This window comes from Vicia villosa, unplaced genomic scaffold (genome assembly GCF_029867415.1).
Source record: "Vicia villosa cultivar HV-30 ecotype Madison, WI unplaced genomic scaffold, Vvil1.0 ctg.000418F_1_1, whole genome shotgun sequence".
Lineage (NCBI taxonomy): Eukaryota > Viridiplantae > Streptophyta > Magnoliopsida > Fabales > Fabaceae > Vicia > Vicia villosa.
The window spans coordinates 77,413-92,981 of record NW_026705196.1 but is presented as its reverse complement, the minus strand read 5'-3'; the positions used below and the strand labels follow the sequence as shown (position 1 = coordinate 92,981).

General features: G+C 34.0%; 3 protein-coding genes across 9 annotated transcripts; all 3 read right to left on the bottom strand.

Moving 5' to 3' along the window:
- Positions 1-390: 390 nt before the first annotated feature.
- Positions 391-5,850, bottom strand: LOC131627983 (protein DETOXIFICATION 18-like). Of its 7 annotated transcripts, XM_058898841.1 has the most exons (12): positions 4,796-5,517; positions 4,341-4,699; positions 3,486-4,030; positions 3,195-3,281; positions 3,050-3,106; positions 2,516-2,754; positions 2,308-2,426; positions 1,991-2,130; positions 1,843-1,899; positions 1,314-1,552; positions 1,106-1,224; positions 391-976 (listed from the first exon to the last, which is right to left on the bottom strand). In XM_058898841.1, exons 3-12 carry the CDS (start codon positions 3,965-3,967, stop codon positions 845-847), a joined length of 1,671 nt encoding a protein of 556 aa, XP_058754824.1. In that variant the 5' UTR covers positions 3,968-4,030; positions 4,341-4,699; positions 4,796-5,517; the 3' UTR covers positions 391-844. The 7 variants fall into 7 exon arrangements, 4 of the variants coding, with proteins under 4 accessions (XP_058754824.1, XP_058754822.1, XP_058754823.1 ...); XM_058898839.1 differs by lacking the exon at positions 4,341-4,699 and having other exon boundaries at positions 5,375-5,849; XM_058898840.1 differs by having other exon boundaries at positions 4,341-5,517.
- A 3,741-nt stretch (positions 5,851-9,591) lies between these two features.
- Positions 9,592-12,556, bottom strand: LOC131627986 (protein DETOXIFICATION 18-like). The gene is made up of 8 exons (XM_058898845.1): positions 12,430-12,556; positions 11,982-12,311; positions 11,298-11,842; positions 11,065-11,151; positions 10,917-10,973; positions 10,388-10,626; positions 10,180-10,298; positions 9,592-10,050 (listed from the first exon to the last, which is right to left on the bottom strand). Exons 2-8 carry the CDS (start codon positions 12,249-12,251, stop codon positions 9,919-9,921), a joined length of 1,449 nt encoding a protein of 482 aa, XP_058754828.1. The 5' UTR covers positions 12,252-12,311; positions 12,430-12,556; the 3' UTR covers positions 9,592-9,918.
- Positions 12,461-14,982, bottom strand: LOC131627985 (protein DETOXIFICATION 19-like). Its single transcript, XM_058898844.1, has 7 exons — positions 14,374-14,982; positions 13,743-14,287; positions 13,567-13,653; positions 13,421-13,477; positions 13,094-13,332; positions 12,886-13,004; positions 12,461-12,774 (listed from the first exon to the last, which is right to left on the bottom strand). The coding sequence occupies exons 1-7, from the start codon at positions 14,641-14,643 to the stop codon at positions 12,643-12,645; spliced, it is 1,449 nt and encodes a 482-aa protein (XP_058754827.1). The 5' UTR covers positions 14,644-14,982; the 3' UTR covers positions 12,461-12,642.
- Positions 14,983-15,569: the final 587 nt, after the last annotated feature.

Sequence of the window (15,569 nt, the reverse complement as noted above, 5' to 3'; positions counted from 1 at the left end):
CGTTGGGAACGGGTGCAACTATTCAAACGAAACGTTATGCCCGTTTCTATTATTCATATTCAATTACGCGTTTGGCTCGACGAGCGTGCACTCCGCACTACCCTAACTCGTTTCAAACTTAACGCATAATTGCATTGGCCTATAGTAAATCACATTACTACCAAAATGCATTGATGATACTAAAATCACCAACAGTAGGCCAATCTCTAGGACAGCCCCGAGACAACTCACAGATGAAAACACCAGCTCAACACGCAAACCTGTTGCTACCTACTTGAGTACTAAGATTATGCAGTATGTACCAGAACTGGCCGATTCACTGCTTGCGAGATAGTAGTTAAATTCAGGTGGCATATAATGTACCAGAACTGGCGAGAAAAATCTGTCATCTGATAATAGACTATATTTTGGGTTATAATATATGTCAAAGTACAAATGGCTAATAGTCCTGCAGGAAATATCAAGTATCAGCACTCAATCGATAAATCCAATGCATTTAAGATAGGTAAGTTGATATGTATAGAACGCTTCTCTGAATTGTCCGACATGTGTCATATGATTTTCATACGAGTATGAGACATCTATTCAAGTGTCGAAAACCCCAACACGCTCAATCCGGTGTCCGCCTCATAATTATACTACTTTCCTTTGGCAGCAAAACTAATTATCTAGTTGAAAGAATTTGTGGGATGCAGCAATTGGAGTTCCTGTCCTATTCTGGAATAGAAACCACTTTATAGAAAACTTAGTTACATCATATGTGTAAATATTTAACTCTGCAACACATGAACACTGTGGTTCTAAACACAGACTTATTTAGTCCTAATAGGCAGACATTCAGTTGTTAAACAACAATATGTTGGTCTTGATTTTTGTTCTCTGAGAAATTCAGTTTAGTCCATTTGGCAAGCCTTGTCAAAAGTAAAAGTGCCCCAGTTTGACACACCAGCCCACAAATCAGACCGATCCATAAACCCTATATCATAATTCAAAAGAAACATAATGATTAAAAATGTCGTTCAGAATTCGGTTCATGCTGCTAACAAATTCTCTTTCTCCAAACACAACACAGTTACGCTGCGAATTTGTGAGATAGCTATTTTACCTTAAATTGCAAATTAGTCTTAAATCCAAGGAGACATGAAATGGGCAAACCGATGAGATAAAAAGTTGTAAGGTTGACATAAACAGCTAAGTGCTGCCAACCACAAGCTCTAACCACCCCTGCAGTATTTCAGACATTTTCGCCCTAAGATTATTTTGATAATGATCATGATGTATAGAAAGCCTAAGTTACAACAGATGATTCAAACCTGATAAGACACCTTGGATAGAATCTAAAGGTATAGAAATAGCAAGCAAGGGTGCTATTGAAGAAAACTCCTGCTTGATAGTAGGACTACTACTGAACAGTTGAATCCATACACCATTACCAAATACAAGTATCAAAACAAAACATAAACTAAGGAGGAGAGAGAGCTTTAGAGTGACTCTCATCGCATGTTTAGCTCTTTCCGGTTGGCCTGCTCCCAATTCGTTGGAAACCCTTGTGCTATAAAATTTGAGTTCAAAATTTTCAATATATGTTCAATAAATGCAACTGAGGAAGGAAATTGGATTGTCAGCAGTCATACAATCACATTGTTTCATCGCAGATCTTGACAGTTGGATGAAAATGTGATGTCTCATATTTTAAAATTGATTTGATAAAGTTAGAATGAGTCATTGATCTACATCCAACGATTAAGATTTGTAGACCGCGTGCTTTCTTAAACCGTTGGTTCAGAAGAGAGTATGCAATAATATCGAAAAAGGAGAGTAATTCAACTTAGACCAACTAACCTTGCAGCGGCACTAAGACCATAAGTGATCATGTAAGCAACGAGTTGTGTGATTGTACTGCAATTTATTTTGAAGAATAACAACCGTGAATCTTATGAATATTTCTTCTCTTCGTTCTAGTGACAAAAAAAAGATATAAAAATCATACCATATTGCAATCAATGAAGTTGTTACTTGCGAGTCAGACATTAATCCAGCTAAAAAAACCAGAACTTCAAAAGCCCAATACTCCAAACTTGCAAAAGTATAAAAATAGTAAAATTCATAATATAAGCCCAATACTCCAAACTATCCATAAACCCTATATCATAAACCAAATTCAAGAGAAAACACGGTGAATATACAAATGAATGCAAAATGATTTTTCTCGGCATCAACAGGAGCAAGTATTTGGTCTAAATTTAGACTAAACACTTGTACCTAGTTTTTGCATATATTTAAAACTAGATGAAGTCACTATTTTACCTTATATTGCAAATTGGTCTTAAATCCAAGGAGACATGAAATTGGTAAACCAATGAGATAAAAAGTTGCAAGGTTGACATAAACAGCTAAATGCTGCCAACCACATCCTCTAGCCACCCCTGCATTATTTAAGACATGTTTACACCTAACAGTTTTTGTTAATGATCATATTGTGGAGAAAAAGTTAATAGAGATAAAGAATTCAAACCTGATAAGACCCCTTGGACAGAATCTAGTAATATGGAAATAGCAAGCAAGGGTGTTATTGAAGCAAACTCCTCTTTGATAACAGGACTATTACTAAACAGCTGAATCCATAAATCATGACCAAATACAAGTAACAAAACGAAACCCAATCCAAGGAGAAGAGAGAGCTTTAGAGAGACTCTCATTGCATGTTTGGCTCTTTCTGGGTGACCTGCTCCCAATTCATTGGAAACTCTTGTACTATAAAATTTAAGATCAAACTTTTCAATATAAGTACAAGAACATAGATTAAAATGCTTATGTCGAAAGATAAATCCAATAAAATGCACCCATTGAAGGAGATTGAACTGTTTGCAGTCATACAATCGCGTTGCCGCAGATCTCAGCCGTTGGATGAAAATTGTGTTACAATATCTTCATCGAACAACTGAGATCTCTTGACTGCTTGATTTCCTAGGCTATACGAAATTCAGGTCTAGAAAGAAATATAAAACGATACTAGAGAAAGAGAGTATGTTAACTTAGATCAACTGACCTTGCAGCAGCACCAAGACCGTAAGTGATCATGTAAGCAAATGATTCTGTGTTTGCACTGCATAATATATTTTTCCGAAGAATTAGTCATACGAATCCTTATTCTTCGTTTTAGTAATGAAAATGTAAAGGTATGAGAACCATACCATATTGCAATCAACGAAGTTGTGATTTGTGAGTTAGGCAGTAATCCAGCTAGGAAAACCATGATTTCAAAAGCCCAATACTCCAAACTAGAAATAATATATAGTAAAATAGTAAGATTCATAACAGAAGTATTTTACATTAAACAGAAGACGTATGATATTGTTGAAACTAGAGACTAATATTTTATCCGATGAAGTATATTATTTTTAGTCAATTTTAGCAAAACTATGTTTTCTAAGTTTGATCATCAAAAGGGACAAATAAAGTGAAAGGTATTTAGAAACTCATACCACACCATTGCTGCAGAAGGCAGAGCAAGTTTCATGTTTGTAAACAAGTAATGAAATGACTGCATTGTAAATCCTCTCCATGTTTTCTCGAACTTCTTTGCATACAAGACATATAAGCCTAACAATGTCATTATTATCCACATCGAAACTGAAGTTGCAATAGGTCCACCTATGAAATTCAAACCTGCCCATTCAACAAACCCATAAGCAATTCCCACGTGAAGCAATGCTGGAATAGCTGAAAGGTAAACCAGTGGCATGACTACAGATTGTGTTTGTAGAAACCTCAAGATGTTTTGCAAGAAGCTATATGCAAATATTCCTGGTATAAGAAACTTCATATAGAGTGCTGCTGTTCTAGCAATGTCTTGCGATTGATGAAGAAACACAAGAATGTGTTGTGTATAGAACCAAATAACGGATATAATGATTGAAAAAATAAAAGATATAATGCAGGAGCTTTGTAAATAAATTCCCAACATTTGATATTCCTTTGCACCAAATCCTTGTCCACAGAGTGTTTCTAGTGAACCACTTAAACCAACCTAAGACAAAGAAGAATAAGGCAAAGTGTTAGGATGCTAATACAAGAACTGTAACAAAATCATGAAAACTTCTAAAACTAATAAAGACAATAAAACTATCTAAGAAAATAAAGACATTTTTCATTCATTTGATAATTTTCACTCTCTCAATAAGAGTACATATATAGTGATAATAGTAGTGGATAGCGAAGTAAAGGCCCAAAGACTAAAACACCAACTAAACATTATTTAGCCCAACTAGGATAATTATCTTTCTAACTTAAATAATTAAGTTGTTTAAAAACTAATTCCACTTCCTATCATTACTCACCGCTTCAAGAACAACCTTGACCTCAAGGTTGTAAAATCTTATTACTACCTTTCCTGGATCCCACAGTCTGAACTAAAGACTCTGCTAGTGAAACCACATTCAGCCACAAATTTAGCATAATCAATGCGCATGTTTCTGTATACAAGGGCCTTGCCACATGTGAATGTGTATTTGCCTTTATATTTGCTAAAAAAACTCTTCTGTCAATCTTGATCTCACTGAAAATTGATAGGCCACAGTGAAGCTCACTAACCCCTTTTCTTGCATTCCAAAAAACAACCCAAAGTAATGGAAAGAGCTTTGTTGATCCATGTTACAATATACTGATAGAAAAACTCTTGCCCCCTCAAGTAAAACACCTGAGAATAAACCCGGCTAGATATGAACAAATTGTCACACTCATCACATTTTAGATAAAAGTTCACCACACACAGCGACAGTTGGCGATTCCAAACCTGTTCTATGAAAAATAGGGCCAAGGTCATAACCTCTTTTTGGAACTTTGTTATATTCCCGTATCGGCTAGGAAGATACTGCCTTGAAACATCAGTCACAGATATAACTGCCTCAGTCATTAGGATGCTAGAAGGCAGCTCCAAGTACATCAATGCAAATTCAGGAGTCATGGTAATAATGCGCCACAACCCGCTACAATACAGCATGCATGAAACAATTTGTTCAAGCTTTATTTTAGAATTTGCATAAGCATCCTGAAGCAATTTTACATTCTGGTGCAGAGCAGCAATAAAACCATATTTGGAGGCCAATAATGCTTAAGTATGTATACCCTATGAAAATTAACAGTAAGAATATCCAACCGGTGAATATCGAAGAGAACTCAATCCAAGCAAATTAAGTTCTTATGTCCATCTTCAACCAATAATTAATCTCAAAGGACAATGAGGTTCCCACAAGTCCAAGTCTCTGAGGTCCAATGAAGCCAATAATTGTTTTAACCCAACTAGGATAACTATATTTCTAACTTAAGGAACACATACAATTTTTTAAGGAAACAAACAAAAATTGTAAATTACCATAACCGCGGAGCCGGTGACACTAAACCAAGAATGAGCGAGAGTTGAACCGGCTAACTGAAGCTCACCAAGGTGACCAACAAGCATGACAGAAACCAAAGTGATTAAGTAATAGAACAAGTTTGTAAGAATCATTGGCAGTGAAAACATGAGTTGATGTTTGGCTTCCTCCATGTCCAAGACTTTGTTCCACCATCTCTCTGTCTTGTGGTTTCCGTTATCATCATGAGTTGCGAGTAATAGAGGTGTTTCTGAAATGCTACTTGCCGTTGTCGCCATGTTGAGAGAGCGAAAGAGAGATTTTCTTACTGGTTAAACCTCTCAAAGCACCCTCACGAGAAGCACGAGGTTGCAAAAAATGAGGTTGATTGATTTAATAATGTTGTTTGGTATAAACCACACAAAATGTTTTTTTTTCTTCTAAGGTTTCTTAGCCGTTGGATACTTGGATTTGGCGGAAGACAAGAATACAAGAAGATCCGTTTCCTATTATTGCGCCTTTTAGAGTGTAAGTAAAAAATAAATGCATACTCTATTTAGCATGTGATGTGACATTAAGATCATCATTAATGGAAGATTTCTTATGGGTTGTACTGTATGATAAATTCAGTTGACTTTTATGAGCCATGTTTGCTTAGTAAAAAAAATAAAAATTCTATCCCTTAAATTTAAGAAATTCTTGAAAATGACAAAATGTCTTCTAGATTTTACAATCCTAGAGTGTGTTTTTGAGGTTTCTGATGCTTAAATTCAAGTACATTTACATGTTCGAAAATATAAAACCAAGCTCATCATATTTTTACCTTTTCAAGTCTCTCAAATATTATAAATTTGAGTTTTAAACGACAATCAAATCATTATTTTAGACGCATCGTTTTAATCTAAAACTAAAAGCATTTTAAACAACAGAAATAAATATTGTATTTTTATTTTTTGCAAAATTTTCAATTGGACAGAAAACAAGTCAGCAGTATGGTATTACAGCTGTCTCTATTTAATTATATTTAACTATTGAATATGAATGACGAAAGTCTTGAAATAATCTTTTGTGATAGATAATTAAATATAAAGGACTTAAATTTTGTCCTTTGACGAGCAGAAAGAAACGAGATGATAAAAAATAAATAGATTGTCTCTAGATTGCATACTAGTGCATAGATCGACCGAAAAGTAAGTGATCATCGTCAGACGACACGTTGGTTCTTAGATCGATAGGAAAATAAATGATCCTCGTCAGGTGGTACATTGGTTCTTAGATCGACAGAAACGTAAATGATCGTCGCCAGACGGTACACTGATTCTTAGATCGATAGAAAAATAAATGATCATCGTAGGTTGCCTTTTTTGGATTGTGAAGCGAGCAGTGGAATTCTCAGACAAGTCGGTCCACAAATCAATGCTTCCGTTGGGGAAATATTTGAACCAGATCATAGTTAACTCGGTCAAAGTTAGTGACAAGAGCTTGCACTTTACCTCGTCATCCACATGATAGTAGTTCAGACAATCGTCAACACGTTGCCCATGTTCATCCGGATCCCCCTTTCCATCATAACTATTCTGCTTTGGGGGGGTGTTCTCTAGTGATTTCAATATCCAACTATCGAGGATACGAAGTAAAATATGATGTTTCTCGCAATTTTTAATTTGAAACTTCTCCATTTATTCCTCAGGGATTGCGTGACATCCTCAGCCTCTTTCAAGGCAGAGAGGAGAAGTTTGGCGTCTTTGGCTTCTCTGATGACTCAGACATCTTGGCGCTGCATTCCAGCGAGATGCAGTTATATTAGGGACGATAATATGACTCCTTCAGGAAGCAACCTCTTGCACCGTGTTGCTCTTCAGATTTGTATTGTGTAGGCTTTCTTTAAGGCGAAGCAACCTCTTATCCGTTGCCCGCAAATTCTGATGTGTAAACATTATGTAATAGTTCGTTAGAACCTTGCACGCCAAGGTTGGCTTGCAACATTTGAAATCAAGGCAGCATCTTTAGTCTTGGTACCATCGGCGATGTTGGAGGTATGAACGACAATTCACCTTGTTGAAATTGTGGAGTTAAACCTACGAACATGGGGGGCTGAATGAGATCTTTATGTGGCAGAATGTTCATAATGACTTGATCACCGTTGTTTTTAGGAGGAGACGGTTGATCTATTGTAGTTGCGACTACTTCACGCAATGCAATTGAGCGAGTGACTTTGGAACCTATCATTGCAATTGAGGAGTAAGTTATGATTGTGTTTAACATTTAATCACATGTTTATTTTAAATAAGATATAATCTATACCACAAATTTCATTTAATAGAATCTAAGGGCTATAATTGATTGTTCTCATTTCTCATTATAACCAAGTATTCTCACTTGAGTCGCCCCCTATATATATATATATATATATATATATATATATATATATATATATATATATATATATATATATATAAACTAATCTAGTCTATTAAAACCAACAAAATCAAAATTTAATGGTCGTGATTCATTGTTCTCATTTCTCATAATAACCAAGTGTTTTCACTTGAGTCGTCCCTATATATATATATATATATATATATATATATATATATATATATAATATATATATATATATATATATATATATATATATATATATATATATTATGAGAATGAGTAAGTTATATGAGAATGTGAGAATGAATATGAACAATTAGATTTTAAAATAAGATGGAAATTGTTTTTTTCTCTCTCCTCAATCATTTATTTTTATAATGGAGGAGAGAGAAAAAAGATTAACACATAGACATGTTTGTTTTAAAATAAATAGTAAAATGAAAATGGACAAGAAAATAATTAAAAATAATTTTGATGAAAAAAATACATTTTATTAATTACATAAAAACTTAACATATATATAAATTTAAATTTAATACTTTAGCATGATACACCAAATTAATAAATGTAATAACAATTTTAATGTCAAATGTAACAATCGCGTGCTATTTATTATGGAGGTTAAAACATAAAAGTTTTTTCTGCATTAAAGTGCATTACAGGGAGTTTTTTTTTTTTTTTTGGTAAAAACATTACAGGGAGTTAGTAGCAAAGATACTGACAATATAATTTTTTTCTCCATTAAATTACTAACCATAAATAAAAAGATAAAATATTTAAATATGAGAATAGTACAAATTAAGAGATAAATATATAGTAAAAAAAAAAAGAGATAAATATATAAAATATTTAAAAATCAAATGAATATATAGTATTTATTTTAATTATGTAATTAATTAAAATAAATATATAGTCAACTTTTAATTTAGTAATTAATTATGTCACTAATTCACAAATTTAATAATTAACCATATTACACTAAATAAGTAAACTTATGCACATTTTTTAATTATCAATTCATTCTTTAATTAGAACTCTTGTAATATAATTTTTTAAACAGCAAAAGAAATATATTAATATCAGGCATAAGAAATGCCCAAGAACTAAACAAAATATTTTACAATTCTAACCATCAGCGCAAGAGATATGAACTATAAAACACACACCTGACAGAACAGATACAGCCATAAGGAAACAAATTAAGGATAATACACTCCAAGACTTGCAGACACAAAACCAACATATCCCATGGCTACTTCTGTTTGGCGGTTTTGCAGAGTTTCAGGTGGATTTGGAATCAAACAACACGATATTCGGCGAAAGATAGCACAGCCAAAACCTATACGAACGACTCATATATGCTTTGAACACACCCAACAGTTTAGACCAACGATGCCAAACCCCTGTTATTAACTTAGAAACCTATTCCACTTAGCAAAGGCACTTGCTGCCAGTAGGCCAATCTCTAGGACAGCCCCGAGACAACTCACAGATGAAAACACCAGCTCAACACGCAAACCTGTTGCTACCTACTTGAGTACTAAGATTATGCAGTATGTACCAGAACTGGCCGATTCACTGCTTGCGAGATAGTTAAATTCAGGTGGCATATAATGTACCAGAACTGGCGAGAAAAATCTGTCATCTGATAATAGACTATATTTTGGGTTATAATTTATGTCAAAGTACAAATGGCTAATAGTCCTGCAGGAAATATCAAGTATCAGCACTTGATCGATAAATCCAATGCATTTAAGATAGGTAAGTTGATATGTATAGAACGCTTCTCTGAATTGTCCGACATGTGTCATATGATTTTCATACGAGTATGAGACATCTATTCAAAGGGTGGGTGTTGGAAAAAAATATTTTTTGAGAAGACTTGTTTATGTTTTCCAATAAGTGTCATACGATTGTTACACAAGTGTCGAAAACTCCAACACGCTCAATCTGGTGTCCGCCTCATAGTTATACTACTTTCCTTTGGCAGCAAAACTAATTATCTCTTTGATGATAGAATTTGTGGGATGCTGCAATTGGAGTTCCTGTCCTATTCTGGAATAGAAACCACTTTATAGAAAACTTAGTTACATCATATATGTAAGTATTTAACTCTGCAACACATCAACACCGTGGTACCAAAAACAGACTTATTTAGTCCTAATTGGCAGACACTCAGTTGTCAAACAACAATATGTTGGTCTTGATTTTTGTTCTCTGAGAGATTCAGTTTAGTCCATTTGGCAAGCCTTGTCAAAAGTAAGAGTGCCCCAGTTTGACACACCAGCCCACAGATCAGACCAATCCATAAACCCTATATCATAATTCAAAAGAAACATAATGATTAAGAATGTGGTTCAGAATTCAGTTCATGCTGCTAACAAATTCTCTCTCTCCAAACACAACACAGTTACGCTGCGAATTTGTGAGATAGCTATTTTACCTTAAATTGCAAATTAGTCTTAAATCCAAGGAGACATGAAATGGGCAAACCGATGAGATAAAAAGTTGTAAGGTTGACATAAACAGCTAAGTGCTGCCAACCACAAGCTCTAACCACCCCTGCAGTATTTCAGACATTTTCGCCCTAAGATTATTTTGATAATGATCATGATGTATAGAAAGCCTAAGTTACAACAGATGATTCAAACCTGATAAGACACCTTGGATAGAATCTAAAGGTATAGAAATAGCAAGCAAGGGTGCTATTGAAGAAAACTCCTGCTTGATAGTAGGACTACTACTGAACAGTTGAATCCATACACCATTACCAAATACAAGTATCAAAACAAAACATAAACTAAGGAGGAGAGAGAGCTTTAGAGTGACTCTCATCGCATGTTTAGCTCTTTCCGGTTGGCCTGCTCCCAATTCGTTGGAAACCCTTGTGCTATAAAATTTGAGTTCAAAATTTTCAATATATGTTCAATAAATGCAACTGAGGAAGGAAATTGGATTGTCAGCAGTCATACAATCACATTGTTTCATCGCAGATCTTGACAGTTGGATGAAAATGTGATGTCTCATATTTTAAAATTGATTTGATAAAGTTAGAATGAGTCATTGATCTACATCCAACGATTAAGATTTGTAGACCGCGTGCTTTCTTAAACCGTTGGTTCAGAAGAGAGTATGCAATAATATCGAAAAAGGAGAGTAATTCAACTTAGACCAACTAACCTTGCAGCGGCACTAAGACCATAAGTGATCATGTAAGCAACGAGTTGTGTGATTGTACTGCAATTTATTTTGAAGAATAACAACCGTGAATCTTATGAATATTTCTTCTCTTCGTTCTAGTGACAAAAAAAAGATATAAAAATCATACCATATTGCAATCAATGAAGTTGTTACTTGCGAGTCAGACATTAATCCAGCTAAAAAAACCAGAACTTCAAAAGCCCAATACTCCAAACTTGCAAAGTATAAAAATAGTAAGATTCATAATATAAGGATCTTAGCTTTTGTGTAACCTAGAAGATAATGTTTTAGCAAACTTTTCTTTCTAAGATAAATCATCAAAAGAGACAAATAAAGCGAAAGGCTTTTAGAAACTCATACCATAGCATTGCTGCGGATGGAAGAGCTAGCTTAGTGTTTGTGATTAAGTAATGAAATGATTGCATTGAAAATCCTCTCCATGTATTCTTGAACTTCTTTGCATACATAATATATGATACTAAAAGTACTATTGATATCCATAGTGAAATAGAAGTTGCAATTGGTCCTCCTTTGAACTTAAGACTTGTCCAATGAACAAGTCCATATGCAATACCAAAATGAACAAGTGCCGGGAGTGCTGAAAGGATTACCAGTGGCATTACTACAGATTGTGTTTGTAGAAATTTCAATATGTTTTGCAAGATGCTCAATGCAAGTAATCCTGGTATAAGAAACTTCATATAGAGTGCAGTTGTTCTAGCAATGTCTTGTGATTGATGAAGAAACACTAGAATGTGTTCTGTAAAAAACCAAATAATGGATATGATGACAGAAAAAGTAAAAGATATAATGCATGAGGTTTGTAGATAAATTCCCAACATGTGATATTCCTCTGCACCAAATCCTTGTCCGCAGAGTGTGTCTAGCGCGCCACTTAAACCAACCTAAGACAAAGAAGAATAATGCAAAGAACATAGAGTTTACTTTTATTGACTGTCTAATTAATGAACACATACAAGAATTCATTGTTCATATCAACATCTATGGAAATGGAAAAATAATAATGCATAAATTGTAAAGTACCGTAACAGCGACACCAGTGACACCAAACCATGAGTTAGCAAGAGTAGCACCAGCTAACTCAAGCTCACCAAGATGACCAACAAGCATGACAGAAACCATAGCGATAGAGTAATATAATAATTTTGTAAGAATCATTGGGAGTGAAAACATGACTTGATGTTTGGCCTCCTCAATGTCTAAGATTTTGTTCCGCCATTTCTGTTTCCTATCGTCCACAGTTGCATGCAAATTAGGTGTTGCTGTGCCATCCGGAATGCTACTGGTTGCCATGTGAACTATCTTACTCTTATCTTCTCTTCATTTGTTCTACCTATTTAATTTATCATATATCTGATTTTTTTACAGAAGAGAATTGTTGCATGTCATTGATCAAAGCAAAATTAGTGCATGATGGGACCATCACTAAAAAACAAAGCCTGAATTAGTGAAGCAAAACTTAAAAAGTTACCGTAGTAAATGGATTCTGCAACAGTCATAAGTGAAAATTAAAATGTTTGGAAGCATAGTTTTGGACAACATATTTTTAGGTACAAAATTCGTGTTTATTACAAGATGTAATCATCTTTTAAGTCAATGCTTGTTCCAAATTATAGTTTCGCCCAGATGTCATTGTAGTTCCAAACACAGACTTATTGAATTCAAATTGGCAGACATTCATTTTTTAAACAACAATAGGCTGGTCTTTATCTTTGTCTGCTGAGAGATTCAGTTTAGTCCATTTGATACGCCATGTCAAAAGTAAGAGTGTCCCAGTTTGACATACAAGACCACAAATCAGACCAATCCATAAACCCTATATCATAAACCGAATTCAAAAGAAAACACGGTGAATAAACAAATTGACGCAAAATATATGTACATACTTTTTGCTTATATTTAAAACTGGATGGAGTAACTATTTTACCTTATATTGCAAATTGGTCTTAAACCCGAGGAAGCATGAAATTGGTAAACCAATGAGATAAAAAGTTGCAAGGTTGACATAAACAGCTAAATGCTGCCAACCGCATCCTCTAGCCACCCCTGCATTATTTAAGACATGTTTACACCTAACAGTTTTTGTTAAGGATCATATTATGGAGAAAAAGTAAATAGAGATAAAGAATTCAAACCTGATAAGACACCTTGGACAGCATCTAGTAGTATGGAAATAGCAAGCAAAGGTGTTATTGAAGCAAACTCCTCTTTGATAATAGGACTATTACTAAACAGCTGAATCCATAAATCATGACCAAATACGAGTAACAAAACAAAACCCAATCCAAGGATAAGAGAGAGCTTTAGAGTGACTTTCATTGCATTTTTAGCTCTTTCTGGTTGGCCTGCTCCCAATTCATTGGAAACTCTTGTGCTATCAAAGTTAAGTTCAAACTTTTCAATATAAATACAAGAACGTAGATTAAAATGCTTATGTCGAAAGATAACTTATACTAACTAACCTTGCAGCAGCACTAAGACCGTAAGTAATCATGTAAGCAAATAATTCTGTGTTTGCACTGCATAATATATATTTTTCGAAGAATTAGTCTTACGAATCTTTATTCTTCGTTTTAGTAACAAAAATGTAAAGGTATAAGAACCATACCATATTGCAATCAATGAAGTTGTGATTTGTGAGTTAGGCAGTAATCCAGCTAGGAAAACCATAATTTCAAAAGCCCAATACTCCAAACTAGAAATAATATAAAGTAAAATAGTAAGATTCATAATATAAGTATTTTACATTAAACAGAAAAAGTGAAAGGTATTAGAAACTCATACCACACCATTCCTGCAGAAGGCAGAGCTAGTTTCATGTTTGTAAACAAATAATGAAATGATTGCATTGAAAATCCTCTCCATGTTTTCTCAAACTTCTTCGCATACATGACATATAAACCTAACAATATCACTGATATCCACATTGAAACAGAAGTTGCAATAGGTCCACCTATGAAATTCAAGCCAGTCCATTCAACAAATCCATAAGCAATCCCAACATGAATCAATGTTGGAATAGCTGAAAGGATAACCAGTGGCACGACTACAGATTGTGTTTGTAGAAACCTCAAGATATTTTGCAAGATGCTATATGCAAGTAATCCTGGTATAAGAAACTTCATATAGAGTGCAGCTGTCCTTGCAATGTCTTGTGATTGATGAAGAAACACAAGAATATGTTGTGTATAGAACCAAATAATGGATATAATGATTGAAAAAATAAACGATATGATGCATGAGCTTTGTAAATAAATTCCCAACATGTGATATTCCTTTGCTCCAAAACCTTGTCCACAGAGTGTTTCTAGCGCACCGCTTAAACCAACCTAAGACAAACAAGAACACATATAATATACAAGAACTCTTGTCATGATCAAAATTTAAGAAAACAAACAAAAATTGTATAAATTACCATAACAGCCACGCCAGTGACACTAAACCAAGAATTAGCGAGAGTAGAACCGGCTAACTCAAGCTCACCGAGGTGACCAACAAGCATGACTGAAACCAAAGTGATCAAGTAATAGAACAAGTTTGTAAGAATCATTGGAAGTGAGAACATGAGTTGATGTTTGGCTTCCTCCATATCCAAGATTTTGTTCCACCATCTCTGTGTGTTGTGGTTTCCATTATCTTCTTGAGTTGCGAGTAATAGAGGTGTTTCTGAAATGCTACTTGCCATGTTAGCTTATCTTGTTTCTTTTGTTATGTTATGATTTTGTTGTATATAAAGACGGGTCAAATCTCTCATCGCACAGTCGCTAGATGCAACCAGGTCGCGACAAATGTGAAATAATGTAACGAGTTCAACTCAGATACAAACTCATGATTCGTTTCGTATCACAAAATTAGATGAAAGGATAAAAAATTTGGCAACGCAAAACACATGGTATCGTAGAGAATTGGGTGAAAAACATCATGAAAGGCAAAACACATGTGTTCAGTTTATTAAAGGTGAAATTTGCTTATAATATGGGACGGAGGGAGTACATACTTGCAAAAGTACCTTTCACTATGTTTTCATTATTGGCTGCTCAGTATCACTCATTACATTGAAAGAGCATTACCAGATTAAAAAGGCGATATATTATTTGACAAAAATGGAATATATAATAAATTATTAATTCATTTATTATATTTAAAATAAGATAATATTAATTAATAAGGCAAATGCTGACGAGTGTTACAGTGAGGCAGGTCATTGGTCAAGAGTTTAAAAATGTATGTTTTTAAAAAAATAATTGTATTTAATCTATTAAATATAAAAATATTTGACTTTTTTAAGAGGAAAAGTATGTTTCATTAGAAAATTTTTATTCAATGAATTGAAAATTAAAATAATTAATTAATTTAGATAATATTTGTTTTTATTTAAAAATCTTAAAGGACCGTGTGCTTGGTTGAAGTGATTTTAAGGAGAGAGAAATATGAGAGAGAGAGAGAAAAGATGAGAAGTATTAAATTCACCCTACTTGGTTAAGAAGAGAAGTATGGAAAAGAGACTTAATATAGTGGGATCCACATGCTTTTTCTTTCTTCACAGTGTTGAGAAGAATGTGCAGAGAAAGTCTGTTGTATTTTTTCCCCATTAATTACCCTTCATAATGT

Bases quoted from the DNA above. Each gene is read 5' to 3' on its own strand.
- LOC131627986 (XM_058898845.1), bottom strand. From the start codon at position 12,251: ATGGCAACCAGTAGCATTCCGGATGGCACAGCAACACCTAATTTGCAT. The intron at 11,152-11,297 runs GTATGAGTTTCT...ATACTTTGCAAG, and splicing joins CCATCCGCAGCAATGCTATG to TTTGGAGTATTGGGCTTTTG. The intron at 10,299-10,387 runs GTTTGAATCATC...GAAATACTGCAG, and splicing joins TATCCAAGGTGTCTTATCAG to GGGTGGTTAGAGCTTGTGGT.
- LOC131627985 (XM_058898844.1), bottom strand. From the start codon at position 14,643: ATGGCAAGTAGCATTTCAGAAACACCTCTATTACTCGCAACTCAAGAA. The intron at 13,654-13,742 runs GTATGAGTTTCT...TATTATTTCTAG, and splicing joins CCTTCTGCAGGAATGGTGTG to TTTGGAGTATTGGGCTTTTG. The intron at 13,333-13,420 runs GTTAGTTAGTAT...TAACTTTGATAG, and splicing joins GGTCTTAGTGCTGCTGCAAG to CACAAGAGTTTCCAATGAAT.
- LOC131627983 (XM_058898839.1), bottom strand. From the start codon at position 5,653: ATGGCGACAACGGCAAGTAGCATTTCAGAAACACCTCTATTACTCGCA. The intron at 1,900-1,990 runs GTATGATTTTTA...AATAAATTGCAG, and splicing joins ACTTCATTGATTGCAATATG to TACAATCACACAACTCGTTG. The intron at 1,553-1,842 runs GTTAGTTGGTCT...CAAATTTTATAG, and splicing joins GGTCTTAGTGCCGCTGCAAG to CACAAGGGTTTCCAACGAAT.